Source organism: Corapipo altera, unplaced genomic scaffold (assembly GCF_003945725.1).
Source record: "Corapipo altera isolate COAL_440 unplaced genomic scaffold, ASM394572v1 65, whole genome shotgun sequence".
Classification (NCBI taxonomy): domain Eukaryota; kingdom Metazoa; phylum Chordata; class Aves; order Passeriformes; family Pipridae; genus Corapipo; species Corapipo altera.
The window spans coordinates 6296228-6314188 of NW_020884891.1; the positions used below are offsets into that span (position 1 = coordinate 6296228).

Consider the following 17961-nt stretch of genomic DNA (forward strand, 5'->3'; position numbering starts at 1 on the left):
GCCGCGCGGGTCCCCCCGCGGGGGCGGCGGCGGCTGCGGCGGCGGCGGCTCTGAGCGGGGCGGCGGCGGCGATGCGCGGCGCTCCCGGCGACGATGGAGGACCGGTCCCACAAGGTGCTGCTGGCGCTGGTGATGCTCTTCCTCTTCGCCGTGATCGTGCTGCAGTACGTCTGCCCGGGCACCGAGTGCCAGCTCCTGCGGCTCCGCGCCCTGAGCCCCGCCGCCGCCGCCGACCCGTACCGGGCGGAGGACGAGACGCCGGCGCGTTTCGTTCCCCGCTTCAATTTCTCCGCCGACGACTTGCTGCGGCGGGTGGACTTCAACATCAAGGGGGACGACCTGATCGTGTTCCTGCACATCCAGAAGACGGGCGGAACCACCTTCGGGCGGCACCTGGTCCGCAACATCCAGCTGGAGCAGCCCTGCGAGTGCCGCGCCGGGCAGAAGAAGTGCACCTGCCACCGGCCCGGCAAGCGGGAGACCTGGCTCTTCTCCCGCTTCTCCACCGGCTGGAGCTGCGGGCTGCACGCCGACTGGACCGAGCTCACCAACTGCGTGCCCTCCGTGGTGGACAGCAAGAAGGAGGTGCGGCTCCGACCCTCCAGGTGAGGCCGTGCCCCGGTGGGCTCCCCGCGCACCCCGGTCCCTCCTCGGGACGGGCGATGGAGCTGCGGGGCGCAGCCGTGGCGGGGATGCTGCGGCGGTGGCGGCGGGAGGAGGGACGGGGGAACCCGGTGGGTCCCGAGCACCTCGGCACGGAGCGGGATGCACGGCGGGGGTGCAGCGAAGGCTCCGGGAGCCACACCGGCCCGGGGCCACCGCGGCGGGCGCAGCGAACCCCGAGCTCTGCAGAGCGGACGAAACCTGCCCCGCGCCGCCGCCAGCGCGGTGATGTAAGGGATGTCCCGCTGGCTGTCGCGGTGGTGGCCGCTGGTGGGGGCAGCCCGGGGGGTACGAACGCAGTGACAAAGGAACGGGCCTGGCAGCCCCACGGCTCAGAGACCCCCGGAGCAGCTCTTGCAGGAGCGAGGGTGCTCCGGAAGCCTGCGAGCTTCCCCCGGAGCTTTTCCATCTCTGGCAGATCACCTGAGTGTACTGAGCTCCTGTAAGCTCCTGCGTACGCCAGGAATTAGTGTTGGTTTTGGGAGTGTTGGTAAGACACAGTATCTTCTTGCATCTGAAGTTTGGCTTATGAGAATGGTGGCTTTGCAAAGTAAAGGTTACTGTTATGGCTGTTACCTGCAAATATTTGCGTTGTCCTTCAGCCCTAACCTTGATTATTTTGTGTTTGCGTTTTGAATTTTAGTGGCACAACTCTCTTCATCCTTGCACCTTTCTTTGTTGCCAAAGTTGCCAACCTCCCCTGACCATAGCCAGGGGATTGCCTAAGTGCTGCCCCTACCTTTCAAAAGCCCAGCTGGCTTCTTCCCCTGAGCAGCGAGGACCTGCTTCCTCCATTCCCGGAGCTGTTTGATCACAGCCTACCTTCAGTTGTAACAGCCTCAGTAGCTTATCCGTGGCTTTGCACGCAGCTGTACCGTGTAGCAGAACTGCTCAGGGTTTTAGTGTCTTTTCATGTTCTTTTGCTGGGAAATTAGAAACTAGAGTATCACTCCTATTGCACTGTGAGACTAATGGCAGGTCCCCTTACAAAGAGGCTGCTGTTATATATCATGCTCTCTGAAGTCAAGTCTAAGCACAGATTTACTTGAAATACAAAGCAATTTCTTTCTAGAATTCCTTTTATATAGTGTGACACTACACTGCCATCTAGTAGAAAAATGTTTAGCGTCATTATCGTCCTGTACCCAAGGAGCAGCTCTTTATCAGACTTGACTATTGTGATTCCTGCTCTTTTGTCTTCCTTACTGCTTTTAATTTTAATTGTCTCATTTTTGTGACATCCCATTTGCAAACATCAGGAACCAATTCCTTTCCTCTGGGTCTCTTAGCTTCCTTGTTTCAGGCTGCTTAGCCTTACAGGCTATGTAGTTTATTTTACCTGTCCTGTAAATATGTTGTTTGTCAGCAGAAATGGAAATTGCAAAACATGTGCTCTGTTTTTCTGTACAGTTTCCAGTGATCTATGTTTCTCTTCCCCCAGAGATGGGCCTGGCCTGCAGAGCTACAGCTGTGGGGCAGGGATTCCCTTCCTTCCCCAGAGACAGGACTCTCTGTGCTTGGGCTTAGCTGTGCCCTCTAGAAAAACAGGAGACTCCTTGTGCTGAACTCACCACCTGAGGCAGAAGGGAATGCCAGGCTTGGAAAGCTGGGGTTTTGTCTGTAGGTTTGGGCTTTGTATGGCTTTTCTCCTGTTGGATACCAAACATGCTTTTCTGAGTTGGAATGGAAGCAGGGCACGTACCTGCTCAGGAGTTGAGTGATGATTCCTTGTCCAGCAAACAATGTATGTTGTCACAGCCAGCTTCTTAGAGGTCCCTAGAACTTGTGACTTGGGATTGAAGCCAGGAGAGAGGGAGGAAAATGGAGCTGTGATGATTTTGTGTTATATAGGGGTCTACTCTCTGAAAGGCTTCAAGGTGGTATTATATTTTTAATAACCTAACTACACAGCTTGCTGAATAGCTCCAGTTATTCTCCAAAAAAATTTTCTTGACAAGCAATTATTTGGACTGCAACTTCTAAATGTTGAAGAGAAGTTCTTAAATGAACAACAGTCCTTTCAAGTCTTCCTGCCCATTTTAATACGTTGTCTTTAATTTTATTTTGTGTTCTTGATTTAGCAGCATTCAGCTGACAACTAGTTAATTGGTACTTCTTCCTAGTGCCTGTAACAGACGCAAATATAAGCCCTTTCTGGGCAGATAAAAGCTGCTTTCAGAGCAGCAGTAGATGTGGGATGAAGGTGTCTGAGCAGGGGAGCCTTTCTGGCTCGGAGCGAGGCCAGCCTGGCTATTCCTGTCCTGAGGTTTTTTTGGTGGGGAGGCCTGACCATCCTGGGTCATAGGTGCTGGTGGGAAGGGAAGGAATGTCACAGTCCTGGTGTGCAAATCCTGCGGGAAGGGGGAGCACCTTGGAGGAGTACAAGGCCCATTTGGGGAGCATTGTCAGGACAGGGAGCAGGATTTGGTCAGGAGCAGAGGATGACTTCCTCAAGTGAAGCTTGACTTGACAAGGGTGGGAATTCCTGCATTTATAGTTAAGATGGTTAAAAAGTGAGACCTTTTATGAGTCGTTTGAACTGCTTGGCATCTGCGTAATGCAATCCCTAGTTACTGTCTTGGGGCTGTGTAGTTTGTTTGGGAATAGCCAAATGAGACTGGAAAACTTTTTAGCTTGCGTCTCTGTGTGATTACTTTGCACAGATGTTTGTCTTTTCAGGCATGAAGAATCTATTTGTCAGATTGCTGGTTACCTGGGCTGTTTTTTAATGGCCTTTTGTTTAAAAATTGAGTCTTTGCTAGTCTGAAGAAAACCCCATCCTGGACCTTGTAATGCTCAGCACCAGGTACAGAGCATTGCTGTGGTGGGATCAGCCTGGAGGGTGTGCCCATGGAGAACCTTGCTGCCTGCAGCAGTCATCTTCCAGTCTCTGCTCTTAATTCCATCAGCAGTCTGCCTCTGTTTTCTTTGGGAGTTGCAGGTTTGGAGGGCAAATTCTTGAAGCGGTAGAAATACTCAGGGTGGCTGTTGTGATATGTTTTGTTCTGAATTTAACACAATGGTGCTTTCCTGTCTGTGAGCATATAGGTTCCCAAAACTAACTTTCTTTCGTAGTGGTCGTCTGTGATCCTCAATAAGTAGTAAGCAGATAAACAGAGCTCCCTTGCCTCCTTTGGCTCTTCATTCCCCTAGAGGAACATGGTTCTCTGGGTGGGGAGAGGGATTTTTGGTTTTTCCTTCTTGGGTCCCACCAGGGTGCATATTCTGTGTGCCCCAGTTCCTGCTTGTCTCCTGCTCCACCAGCCGTGCTCACCACTGTGGCATCCAGAAATTGCAGGAGAGGGAAGGGGGAAGGTGCAGGCACAGTTGGTGCTTTCAGTGCTTTGGATTTGCTGCTTGGGAGGTTGATGGAATGGGCTGATGGTGGTGGCAGAAAGGAGGGGATTGTCTCAACTTCTTGGCATCAGTGGTGAGAAAGGAGAAATGTGCCTTTTCCTAGTCGTGAGTGACTGACTTGGGTCACTTGATTGATTGTGGAAGACTCAAAGCTTTTGGCACACTGAATGGAGGCAGCATCCAAAGTAACTGTGCATTAGAGCATCACAGAACTGAGATTTCTCTCAGCTCTGGCTAATTATTATGGGAAGTATCTACTGAAGTTGTCTATAGCAGTAAATCCAGTGGCACCATTGCAAGAAACAAAAGGACTTGATGTTAGACAGGAAAATGTAACGAGACATGGGAGTAAATACAGATACTGACATTCTTAAGGGGTGTCATGACTTCATAGCCTCGTTGGGTGAGAGAAGTGCTTATGGGTAAAGGTGAGGCTGTATTTGGTGTTCCTGTTCCTCCTGGCTAGCGTTAGAGGAAAGAGATGTTCTCGAGAGGAGAACAAGCTTGCAGAACTTCCTCTGGAGCCAGAAAGTCTGAGATTGGGAGAAACTTCATGCTGCTGGTACAAGCCTGTTGGACCAGGACCAGGGATGGTGCCTGCTGGCTTTTGGGAGGCCTGATGCTGGCACTAGGTTGTTGTGATGTAGGGCAGAAGCCGCTGGAGATACATGGGCATTCTTGTCTTGTCCCTGCATGTTAGTTAAACACTTCCAAGTTGAGTCTCATGAAAACCTAAAAGAAGGTGCATTAAAACATTTCCCAGCAAACTGGAAGTGTTTACTGTGTGTGTCTCTGTTGACTGAGCAGATTAATCCTCAAGCTCTTGGAAGTGTGGTGGGATTTGTGTCTGCGAATCTCATCTACTCTGAGGTTTGTGGTACTGGGTCTGACTGAGATGGGGTCAGTTTTCCCCACAGCAGCCCTTGCAGTGCTGTTCTGTTGGTAACTAGAAAAGTGTTGATAACACACCAGTGTTAGAGAATGAATCTTTAGTTTTCCTTCATTTCTATGAGTGGTCTGTGCTTTTGCTTTCTTAAACTGCCTTTATCTTGACCCACGATTGGGTCAATTTTCTCCCTGCTGTGTTCTGCTGAGGAGAGGAGCGATAGAGTGGCTTGGGGTCACCTGGTTTCCAGCCGAGATCAACCCACCACATCCACCCCAGTGTGCCTGACTCCTTGCCAGCCAGAGCCCCAAGAAGAAGGCAGATTTGCTGCAGCAAGTCTTGCCACCATCCTTGGAGTGAGCGTGGATCATCCTGGAGCAGGCTGGGACCTGTGCCTGGGTTTTCCCAGTAAGCTGCTTTGGTGCACAGAGGGAAAGCTGTCACATAACGCTGCCAGGGAGAGAAAAATCACTTGTGGGGTTTAGCTCTTAGCAGCTGTTGAGTGTGGTCCTCCTTATTGCAAAGGTGATATATAGCTGTGCAAGTGGATGAGCTCCATTGTTTCACCTGTAGTGGTGGAATTTGGGGAATAGTTAAGCCCCATGAATTATCACTAAACCCCTTGTAGGCAGGAAAGGTGCTGTAGAGTGCCCCAAGACTTGGGGTGGATAAGGTAAGCTTTGGCAAGAGGTGGACAATTTAAAACCTCTGGAGCTGGTGGAGCAGACACCATTTCCAAGAATGGATTCCCCCCACTTTGCGGGGTGAAGCCTGGCTGGGGGGGAACTACCTGGGGAGAAAGGGGACCAGCCTGGCTGAGCTGGAGGCTGTGAGTGAGCAGATGGGGTGGCCTGCTGTAATTTGGGTCCTGGCCAGAGCACCAAGAGGGTGCCTGCCTGCCTGCCCTTGAAATATGCATCACTGAAACTCCTGGAGAGAAACTCTGCAACAATTATAAAGCCAAAAAAACCCAACAACCCAACCAAAATGGAGTGTTTGCAGAGATGCCGCCAGGCCTGAGCGACTCTGAGCTGCTTCATTTATCAGTGAGATTTCCTAATGACCCTGCTCGTTTTTGTGTGGTGGCTGCTGCGGCTGCAGGATGAGATGTGCAGTGAATATTGCCTCACCACCCACAAATGTGCACCTGCAGCAGCTGAAATTCCCCTCCTGGCACCTGGTGGTCTGAAAGCTGGCTCTGGTTTTGGGGCTCTGGGAGCAGTGGGCCAGCCTCTAGAGTAAAAAAGGGGCTTTGAGGGGAAGGGCAGGGGATTATTTTCATAAGTACAAGTGTTTCCTTGACCTAATCCCATTACAGGGCCTGACCTTGAAAGGTTTGGTTATAAACGAAAGTTCATGGGTTTTTTTAAGTTTGGACTATAGTACTTGTAAAGCTCTCTAAATTGGTATTGCTGGTTTTGCAGATAAAGTGGTGGACTTCTTAAAGGGATTAAAAAATCATTTTCCATATTAGGTCTCTTCAACTCTCCTCTAAATCTTTAATAAAGTGCAAATTGACTTTTAGTTATTTAGAAGTATATGTTTCCTACTGCCTTTTACCTTAAATTTTTTTTGTGGGTAGAGAGAAGTCATTAATTGTTGCAAAAATAAATCCCAGTGATTGCAGTAGAGCAAGATATGAGGCACAGGCATTATTCCTTGAATTGTTTATTCCATATGTTATCTGAGTTGGTCCTCCCTAAAGGAGAGAGTGGGAATTTGAACACTGTGGCATGGTACTGTTATACTAAGACACAATTACTTTTTATTGAAAAGGTGCCTTTCTGCTAACTTTTCTTTTGGCATTTGTAAATATTTAAACTAAACTATAAATACATGCTTGGACTGTATTAAAATAGACACAGATTGTGCCTTGTGATCCCTCTTGATAACTTTATAACCTTTAGTAAAGGTTATCAAAGACACTTGGAAGTCAGGTATCACCAATAAGTTATTTTTATTAAAAGACAGATTTTAAGTTTAACAAGTTGAGGGTCGGTTCTGAGGCATATTAACTGAGATTAATTTGTGCCTCATTTATTTAATCTGAATTGTCAGGAATCATGTTCTCTACTGATGTAAATGTCGGCAAAAAGGACTTATTAGTAGATTTGATTGCTTTTTAAATTTAACTAGCAGAGATGCACTGGCATGCCTAAGAGAATTGGTCTGTTTCTGTGAACAGTTCAGTGCCTAATGAATCACTTGAATGTACTTTTCTGAAGGAAAGCAGAGCAATTTAAATGTGCAATGCATTGATTTACCTCAAATGGATTAGGCCTCTGTGTGCAATCCTTTGCATTAATTTACTTTCTCCACAACCATAATAATAAAGGCAGCATTTCTGTACAGCATCAGCCCAAAATTAGCTCACGTAACTTGCCAGAAAGCAAAAATAATTAATATGTGGCTGAAAATGGGAAGTGGGAATGGATCTTTTTGAGAAGACATGGGTTTTGGGTAAGTGTGGCGGGTTTCAGGATGTCTCTGGGAGCTGTGCCAAGGGCAGGACTGCTGGGCTGGATGGAACCCACCTGGGACCTGGCAGGGACTGTCTGCCCCTGTGAGCACTGGTTTAATGTAAGGAGGAGAGAATTGTGTCAAAGGTACTGATGTTTTCTTGACTTTACTATGGAAAAATATGTGTATGTATTTGTACTTTTGTGTAACTTGAAGAGATTTTTGTGATAAGGTCAGTTTGGGTTTCTTTTAAATGACAGAAGAAACAGTACAAAAATCTGTAACTAGAGCAGATTCAGCTGTAGTAACTTCCCAGCCCTCTCTTCCCCTCCCGTAAGACTCAATCTGCCAAGCAGTCGGCAGCCAGGACGCAAAACTCCGGGTAATTCCTTATTTAACCACTTTGCTGCAGAAATGGCGCCTGGGCTTTGTTTCACTCTGCAGGGATTACTGTGGCCAAGACTCAGCCTTTTCTCGAATTACCCATGTAGGCTCCTTACATACTTGTGAGGATTAATTTCCCCTTCCCTTCTCAATCAGTTAATTCCCATTGCTGGACAGCTGCCTGCCCGGATGTAAATCTGCAGGGAAGCGAAGCGATGGAGCATCCCCAGCCACTGCCTCCCTCCCTTGGGAGCCTGGTTGCTAGTTCCCAGTTTGGGGATGGAATGCTTGCCTGAGCAGTGCCTGTCTGAGTTTGCAGCATCTTGGATGGAAGCAAAGCCGACCAGGACAGGAGATGTAGGATAGTGTTTTTCTGTGGGAGGATGAAGGCAGCACAGTGACTGGGGTGGGGAGGAAGTGTCATTCCTGCCTTCATCCTCCTCTTCTTCCTTGGCAGCTGGCACTGAAGAGCAAGCATGGATTATTGTTTATGATTTACTTGCTGATGCTGGCAATTGTACATTGTGTTCTGGGACTAATAGGGTAGCACCAAATTATTCAGGCGTTATTGAAACAAATCACATTGGTGATGAGTAATAAGTAGGAGACTTTGGTATTTATGAATAATTAAAACAGTAAAGTTTTTCTTAGACATGAAGAAATGATTTAATTTCCACTGTGAACACTCTGTAAAATTAATAAAAGATAATTGCATTTGCTAATGTGAGACTAAAAAGCCAAAGCAATCTATTCTTTTGTGTTCAAGTTCATAGTGTTGATGTAAACAGCGAATGTATAACTGGTTCAGTATGTTTTCATTGGGTGGGACCTCTGTTTAACATCAGTGGGGCCGTTGTTGTTGAAATAGAAAGTCTAGTGGTAAACACTTAACTCACTGTAGCCTTTTGCATCCACTCCCATATCTCTGGGTGGATAGTGTATATATGCATGTAACAAGATAATGTTTTTGAATGAGTAGCAATTAGGACCAGCCTGTTTTCTTTTTCTGTGAATCTAGCCATCCTTCTCAGCTGTTCATGCTTTTAAAGACAGAATCCATTTAAGCTATTATATACAGCTTTGAGTGAAATCTCCATTTATTTGGTCTTGAAGAAAATCATTAGTCTTTAGAGGCCTATAAGTCATAAGATCCATTAGGGTTGAGACTCAAATCATGTTACTTCTTGGTTCGCAGCTGCTTATCCAACTCTGAGGGAGCCAAACTTTTGATGTAACTAAATATATGCAGCTACGAGGGAGATAATCTTGCAGCATAAATGATTTTGCACATCTCCATAAAGGCATGAAGAAGAGTATGCCTTTCATGAGATACTTGTAGCAAGTGCTCCTAATTTCCCATAATCAAAAGGACTATGAAGTTTTGATGCTCTTAGAGGTCCAAGTAGCTGGAAGATCAATTCTGCCTTTGCTCCATTTTGTATTGGCTAAGTTAAAACATTGCAAGGCTCCCAGCAGTGGGAGTCTGCTCATTCAGACTGCTCTTTGAACTGTGGGATCCTTCAGCAAATGCCCAAATCAAGTGACTAAAGCACAGTCTGCCACTGATCATTTTCTCCAGCCTTCCTTGGGTTCAGAGCAAGGCAACAGTTTTAACCCCCTGTTAAGCAAAACAATGTTTCCTTGGTCAGAGCCGGAGAAGCTGCTTTTGAAAGTTGCTTTTTCAGGGTAACTGAGGAGAGAGCATTTCCTTTTGCCTGTGGGAAAGTTATTCCCTGGAGTGATCCCAAGCCGTTCTGAGGTTGCAAGTTTTTTTTTGTTGCGGGTCCAGAGGAAGTTATTGGAAATGTGCTTGTATCGTGCTTGAGCAAATCCTGCCAGGTACTAACTTTCTCCTATTTTTTGCCAGCAGTTAACTCCTCTTGATAGTGAGGATGCTGCAGGGGTTGTCCTCCCATGTAGGATTTAACTGGGGCTGGAGGTGGGAGGAGGTATCTGTCCGTGCAACGCTCCCAGGAGAGCGGCGGGTTTTGTTCCTTCTGGAACTGATTCCACCAACTATAGAAAGTGAGGAAGATGTCTGCATAGCTTCTGCCTTTCACAGAGCTGTTTGTGTTTCTGTGGGGAAGTTGGATCTAATCAGTACAGTGGTAGCACACGGGGAAGGGAGAAGACAAAAGCGCTCAAGGAAATGTCAGACACAACAGGATGCGCCTGCCTGATGATAGCTGAGTGACTTGCAAAAACATAAACGGCATAAATTAATCTTTAACTCCTTTAATTTTTGCGTGCTGCATGTCAGTCTTTAATTAAGAGAAGCCTGTGTTGGCATGGTCTCCCCATTACATTTTCTCTTTTCCTAACTGTTTATCTTTAGCCAAAACTTGTATATGTTGTTTTTTTTTATTTCGGTGATTTCCAATAACTTTAAATCTTTAGGTCAATTAAATGTGGAGTAGAGTTTTTGCTTTCAAATAAATCCAGCTATAAAGGTAATTTTTTTGTCTTTCAAGTGGCAGGCTGCTGCTGGGGTCTGTGTGCTTGACTCTGATCTGTGTGAGAGAAAAGTGGTAGATAAACATGCAAGTGGGATTTGAGAAGCCAGGACTTTACACCATGCCTGTCATCTCATCTCGGCCACTGCCTTGTCTATGTAATTCAGCTATTTGCATGAGGATGTCTTTCCCTGTGTATGTAGCATAAAGGATGTTGGATTTCCTGGCCTGACTGCATGTAGTAGCTCTGCTGCCTGCGTGTGACTAGTCCTAGGTAGAGGCACTGGAAATATTTCTAAGTGTTTAGTTTGAATTTTGGGAAGCTGTAGTGTTTAAATATCAACCCAATGTGCTGTGCTGACAGGTGACTCCAGCCTGCCGTGTACACTGCCACATGCTGGTGTCCTGTGGGGGCTGTGGTGTTTGTTCCCTTCCTGGGAAGGGAAGAGGAAACCTTTCAAACCATGTAGCTACTGGTGTGCGGTCACACTGCTCAGTGCTTCCAGGCCAGAGCTGTTGCACGATCCAATGTTCACCCTTTTTCACATCCAAAGCAGTGTATGACCTTACCCTTTGGAAGGAACAACTTGGGAAGATCCAAAGCCTGGTACAGTTGTCATAAAGTATGGTCTAAGCAAGCCCTAAAGGTGTGTCTGTGAGCCTGGTGCTCTGGCTCATAGAAGGGTGTAGTGAGAAAAGCTGGGACCTGCCCTCCTGACTAGGAGACTTTGGGTATCTGACACCAGATGTCCTGACCAAAGTCAGTAGGAATGAAACACTGCTGCTGTGCTTTAAGCTGTTGCTTTGTCTGGTTGCAGTGGGTGCCTGTTAAGGCTGCAGCTGCTCAATGTGGAGGGGACAAGAGCATCAGAAGGCACAGTGGTAGCAGAGCCCTAAGAGAAGCTTCAGTTCCTTATATCTCTTAAACACTATTATTTGTTTGTAAAACTATCCTGTATAGCCATTTAAACCACTCCTGTTTCTGAAACAGGTCAGATAGACCCCAGGTGAGCCTGTGTTCTTGAACATAACTGATGCATTTTGCAAAGTAGAGTTATAAATGCCTTTTTTCATCCCATTTCCAGAGGAGAGGTAGAAAACAAATGAAAAGAGTAGTTGCACCTGCAGCTGCTTCTCCTGAGATGAGCCAGCCTTCAACTGGCTCACTTTCCATGCTGCTAGTTGTGTTTTGAATGTCAGCAGTATTCTAGGTTGGAATGTGAGCACTCTCAGAATTTTATGGATAGAGACAACCTCCTCACTGAGTTAGATTTATGGGGTAGTGCTGATAATACCTGCTGGAGTTTGGAGATTGCAGCTTGCTAGCAATGATGCAGAACAGTGGAACAAGAGGGCAATGGCTAGGGATGAGTTTTGACTGGGTAACAGTTCTGCAAGCTTCTTTATCACCCAGTGTTTTGTGGCATATTTAACATGCTACCACATGCAAGAAGAAATTGCAATTTTTCTAGAAATACAGTCAACAGAAAATGTTGCACAGGAAATGTGCGGGCACTGCCTTGTGTTTTGGAATTACTGAGTTCTTTTGTTGCTTGCAAGGACAAAAGTGTGTGAGTAATTATCCTTGTTTGCAAGCATGGCTGAGTGTGTTGGGCCTGGGGTTTGGTACAATACAGCTTTTGAAAAAATGTACCCTAAGTATTTTTAAATTTATTTATTAGGACCTTTAACTGAAGGCATGTAACAGAACAGTGCTGGTATTTTTGGAGAAGGGATCAGAAGGAGGTTGTGCATCACTAGGTTTAAGAGGCACGCAAACTCTGTCTTGTCAAGCCAGAACTCTGTTGTGTGAACAAAAGTACTTAAATATATTGCTTAAGCATAGACTTAGTGTTTATATGTATTGCTTAGTGCTTTGCAGAATAGGGGTCAATAATGGCGTGAGCACCTTTTGTTACCCTGGGATAGTCAAATTTTGTGCTCTGCAGACTTGGGATTCCATGTGTCTTTGCTCTTGTTTGGGATGCCAGCTTTGTTCTGCTGTAATTCTCCTTTTCTTGGAACTGGCCAGTGCTGTAGCTGTGTGTGCACCAAGATAAGTGGAGGGTGCAGGGTCTAGAGACTTGCTGAGACAAGTGAAAGTTGAGATTCCCTTCTTCAGGACCCAAAGACCTAGGGAGCAGCTTGGATAAGTTGATGTGTCCACGTGATGATGTCCATCTTGGCTGGTGTATCAGTTTTGGATTAGGACCTGAAGGACCAGAAGTAGCAGCTTTTTCAGACTTTGTGTAACCACTAGGCCTCTGCAGGAAGAGATGCCTTTCCTGGGCATGTTTGATTTGAGGGTGTAGGGGAAAAGGGGAGTTTTAGGCCTCTTTTCCACCAGCATCTGGAAGAGCACACCAAAAAGGCTGGCTCCGTTTGACCTGAATCCGGACCTCCCGTCAGCCAATCCCTTTTATAAAATTGGTCAGTGTATCAGGCAGCATGAAGAAAAAAACACAGAAAGGACTTAAGAATAGCTGAGCTCATGGTGAGATAAAAATTTCTCAGAGCCTGGATTAGGGAAGGATCCGGTTATTTGTAAAATATATAAGCAGATTCTCTGGCTTGGCCGTGGTGGCTCAGCAGTCGTGCTGGAGGATTTGATTGTGTGCTCAGCCCATCCTGCTGCTCTCCCAGGTACAGCTGAGTCTGGAAATTGAGGTTTAAGGCTGACGGCAACTTGTTTATTAAATGTTGCAAATTAACTGTACTTAGGAACTGCAATTATAGGCTTTTTTTACGGAATTTAAGGCTCTCTTGTTTCTTGTCTAAAGGGTTGGTTTTGCTTTTACCATCATGTTATGTTATTTTTCTGGAATTCTCAGGACATTTTTGCTTCTGCTTTTCTTCATGTATCACCTGAAGTCATGAAGGTGAATTGCTTCCTGCAGTAAAGTTATGTATTCATGGAAGAGTTATGGGTGTGAAGTGCAGTATCATATTTTATTTTTTCCCTTACAGTAAAAATACTTAATGTCTTATATAATGGTCTATCAAGATAAGTGATATTCTGGTCTCTTTACTCTTGTGATTAAAAGATCTTTTTAAGGATATTTGTATGTCTCAGTACATGCTGGAGTTCTAGTTACTTGTAGGAGTTGTTTATAATGGAGATTAGGTTGGTTAAACCTGACATCTGGCATCTCATGATGATAGATACTCAGGCTGAAATTTGATCATTGAGAGAAGCTAACACAGTCTGTGAAGCAAGTTGCTCTTTTTTGGCAGTTACCAAACTGCTTTCCTATGACTTTCACCTCTGCATATTCAGCTTACCTAGAACCTGTTTCCTTTTTGAGGATATCTTTGGGGTGAGAACCGCACCTCCTCCCTTCTAACACGAGTGCGGTAGAAGTCATTGGGCACATGAGCATTTACAGGTGGCTTGCCTGCCTAGGGCTGTATCTTTTACAGTGCAGTTATCATTTCAGTTGTGGCAGAGGACTGACTTAATTTTCTATGGAAAAGGGAAGCAGGCATCTGGGATGCGATATAAAGGCAGGAATTGCAGTTCTGGGCTGCTAGATGTCATTGCCTTTTAGTACTTGTGGAAATTTCTGTGGGGCTCTCTTGCAGGACTTGGGAGATGTGCTTTCTTTTGGATTTAGGTTATTGTAGAATTTATAGATGCTGGAGAGTACATTGTGTCCCAAGGGCATGACCTGTGCTTGTGTAACTGATCCTAAAATCTGCAGTGTGCTGGCTGGTGGGAGTCAATCTTGGATGTTTGGGGAAGTGGGGAGCAGAACACAGGCTTTTCAGCTCATGTGGACAACATCCTTTCATTTTACAATTTGTTTTTCATCTTGTTTGAGCAGCTGAGATGAAACATCCCTTTCTGTTAAGGACAAAAGCAAAAGCCTTCACTTTAATGCAGGTACCAGGGCTGGGATGTGCTGCAGTCGCTTATTGCATCAGTTGGCTTTGATCCTTAGTTGTGGTGTAGGAGTGCACAGTACAACTCAGGAAAGTGTAGTGGTGAAGTGTTTTTAAGTCCCTGGTCTAGACTGACGCCGGTGTCGCTGGCCCAGAGTAAGCTGAGATCACTCCAGGCTGCGAGTGCCGTCGAGCTCTTTGGGGTCACCCACAGCAGTCTCATCCCCTGGTGCACACACAGCCCAGCCAGCTCTTCCCTTACTGCCTGCTCCCCCTCTGTGGGTGTCCCCCAGGCAAGGAGACTGGAGGACAATTTGCTGGGAGCAATGTCAAAAAGATGTCTGTTCCCTCACTGCTTGAAGATTGGAATTCTCATGCTGGCTTTTATTTTTTACACGGTTTTTGTGTTAAACAAGAGCAGCCTTTTTGCAAGCTCCACTGCTCCTTGGGCTGGGAGCAGGGTGAGTATCTGCCTAGCAGAGATTTTGTGATAAAATTTATTGTTGCTGTACTTGAACACTAACCTGAGGGATTTTTTCCCTTCTCTCTTTAAACAAGCTTTTTTTTTTTTCCCCACTAATGGAAAATTTCAACTTGTCCTCCACTTAACCACAGTTCAGGTTTTTCCAGGAAGATGGAATGAATCAGTAACGCTTCCCTCTTTTGCTTCTTGTAATCTTAGCTTATTTTGTTATTTTTATTGTGGGTTTTGATTGCATAAAGACCTTCTGGCATCATTTTCTAGGCAAGAGAGGACAGCCAGGATCTCTAACATGGTGCTTCTCCCTTAGGAGCTATTTTATCCCCAGACTTTCAGAGTTTGGAAATTACGGATTTAGGAAGAGGATGAAGCTGAACAAGGACAGACACTTCTTACAGTGTGGTGTTTTACTGTGGACTGAAAGGTTTTGATTCAAATAATGTGCAGGGATGAGCATGCAGGAGCACAGGGAGATTTCAAGCTTGCCCTTTGGCAGCAGGGTGAGGTAGCTTCCCTCCACAGCTGCCAGGCAGCCTCTTGGTGCTCCTCGGCTCCTTTGTTACCACTCACTCCTCCTTGCAGATCCCAACACTGTCCCAGAGGTTTGTTTTTGATTGTTTCACCTTTCACATAGCCTTGACACTCTCTAGATTGATGTCTTGAAGCATGGGTTTAAAAATCAAATAGCAAATGACTGCGCTCTAATGGATGTTATTGCACTAGACATTATGTTTTAGAAGTCACTGTGGTTAAATGGAGTATCTCTGGAATCTTGTTTTTATCAAGACATTTATGTTCCACTCTAATTTTTGCGGAAAGTCGTTTAGATGTTTTCAAGATTAGAGCATAATGGAACTGCTAGCTATAAATGTTCAGAGGAATCCATTACACATGCTGATTTAGTGGTTAGTCACAATTACTTTGGAGCTACAGTGTCAAATTTAACACCAACCTTCAAAACCACATATTGCAAAATCCGGTCATCGTTCCTATGAGATGTTCCTCCAACCTCCCAGAGAACAAAAAGACATTTTGTACAGCAAGATATAAAAGCAATTTGGAGGGGACAGGCTGGTGCTGGAGGAATGACTCGGTTTAAGAGGCAGACCAACAGGCAGCTTTTCCCTGTAGAGTTTTAGCCTTTTTCTTTCCACTTAATTAAAGTCCAGAAGATTGGTGGTAGCAGTGGGTTGATGTGCTTATTTCCTCTCCTGCTGCAGGTGCAGGTGGAGACAGAGACTGATGGAGCTGGAGCAGGACATTCCTGCTGCAAGCACGCATCTCCTTCCTGTAGCATCACAGGGTACAGGGCTCCAGCTCCTGCTGTGGGGCAGCCTCCCTCCTGCTCCCGGACAGAAAAGAGCTGGTCCCCTCGAGATCGAGGCTGGTGTTTCTGTTAGTGGTGATGGAAATGTTCCTGCAGGTTCCTTGGAGAAGGCACCGTAGGCTGTAGAGCTGTATTAATAATTAGAGTAACTTTTGCATAACACAAGTATCAACAGACATTTTCACTTACCGTAACTATATATAGGTGTGGGTTTAAAAATCAAGTCGCGTCTGCTTTAACCGCAGCCTGTGAGCAGAAGCTGTTGCCTCTGTTTTGCTTTTGAAACACCACATTTTCCCTGAGAACAAGCCCTGCTTGTTGCAGTTGGCTGCCTGTTTCTGTGTCCGACCCAATGAGAGAGTTGTGTGCTGCACCTTCTCCAACTTGAGGTGACAATTATTGCCCTGAATTGAGCTACCTGCGTCTTGCTGGGTGTTGTTGGCTGAGCAGAGGTTTATGACCTGCAGGGCTTTGTGTTTCCTTGCTCTCAGCTTGTGAGTTGAGGGTGAGTTCATCTGAAGGTTGTCGTAGCAGTCTGTCGTGGGTTTTAAATTGTCAAAATGAAATGCTGTCAAAATGAAATTAACCTGAGATTTAGAGGATGAAGTAAATCCCATTAAATTTGTGTATCTTAGAGTCTCAGAACAAAATTTGGCTTAAGGGATAAGCTCATGCAGGTTGGGCACTCCAAAGCTCCTCAGTTGTCTTTGTTTTCCAGGCATATTTGTTTCTGCAGTGGCTGGTGCTAGAGATGCCCACAGGATACCTGAAAGTGCTTTGTTGTCAGTATTTTAATAGCAATGATTTAATAGCATATTTAAAAAGAACATTATTTGAGATTGTTAAGGCTTGGTCTTGGTTTGGAGTTTCTTCTTGATACCTGGAGAAAATATTGAAATTCCAGGTTTGTGCAAGCTTGAAAGGGTCAGTGCTCTGATCGATAGGTGAGTTTACTGGTAAAGCTTTCTAAAAGGTGTAGGAATTTTTAGCTAATTCAGGTCAGACCTCCTCTCTTAACAGCTGACCAGACATTTGAAGAGCTTAAGACTGTATAACACACAGATCATGTAACCCTTTCATTCCCTTGGATTTACAATGTTACTTTAATTCATGAGCACAGGGTAAGATTTTAGAAGAGGTAACATTAGAGGACTTCAGTTTTGTGTTGAAATCAGAATTTTCTGGGAGTTAGCAGCAAGGTTGCAGGGAGTCTGAACTACCTTGGGAAGGAGATTGTACTGGCTGTTGTACCTTCAGCAGCTCATCAATGGCTTGCTCCTGGAGGCATCCACAGGGTATTGAAAATGTCAAAGTAGATGCTGTGCCCTGGGGTGCTGCCAGGTCTGATCTTGGCTTGATCTTCAGTGCTGCCCGGTCTGGCTGCTGCAGAGCTGAACTCTGCACACTCCCCATCGTGTGTGCTCTGGACTTGGCAGGGGTGATGCTTCCATGGCCCAGCTCCTCCCTGTTAGAGACAGCAGTGCTCATCCTGTTGATTGCATGAACAACCCTATTCCCTGGAAAGGTGTCCTGCCAGGAATGGAGATAATTCATGCCCCATGTTAGCTCTGTCTTAAATTGGTTGAAGAACAGGATCCGGTTAGCTTTAATGATAAGAGCTGGGATTTTGCAGTATCAGCTCTTTTCCACAGGGTTAATGCTTGGACCACAAAACTCATTGGCATTGTGTGATGGGATGAGAGGTTAAAAGCCAGTGTAATACCCACAAAGTGCTCCATCCGTACAAAGAAATGTCACTGCATCCTCCTTAGGCACTCGTAATTAGTAGTTCCTGATTTGCCCCAGCTCTCCAGAGCAGTCTGCTGGGAGGGCGAGCCTGTGAGCAGCACTCGGCTGCCTGGTTAGGGCTGTTAAACCCCCGTGCAGTTTTTGACATTCTTCATTTTTAGAACTGGATTTCCACGTCTTGCCTTAACTGTTATCATTAGCAATTTGCTGGGCTTCATTTTGGCGATGGGAGAGCATTCTGTGATCTCTGAAGCATTCAGAAACGCAGCACTGTATGGCAGTGGCAGTACATAAACCAGAACGATATTATTGCTTCCTA

General features: G+C 45.9%; 1 protein-coding gene across 1 annotated transcript in view; it reads left to right on the forward strand.

Annotated features, from left to right (window-relative positions):
• The first annotated feature begins 10 nt into the window (after positions 1 to 10).
• Positions 11 to 17961, forward strand: part of HS6ST2 (heparan sulfate 6-O-sulfotransferase 2) — a 127107-nt gene continuing 109156 nt past the window's right edge. The window contains exon 1 of the mRNA XM_027645491.1: positions 11 to 605. Within this exon, the coding sequence (XP_027501292.1) occupies positions 94 to 605 (512 nt within the window). The 5' untranslated portion in view covers positions 11 to 93. The remainder of the gene's footprint in view (positions 606 to 17961) is intronic.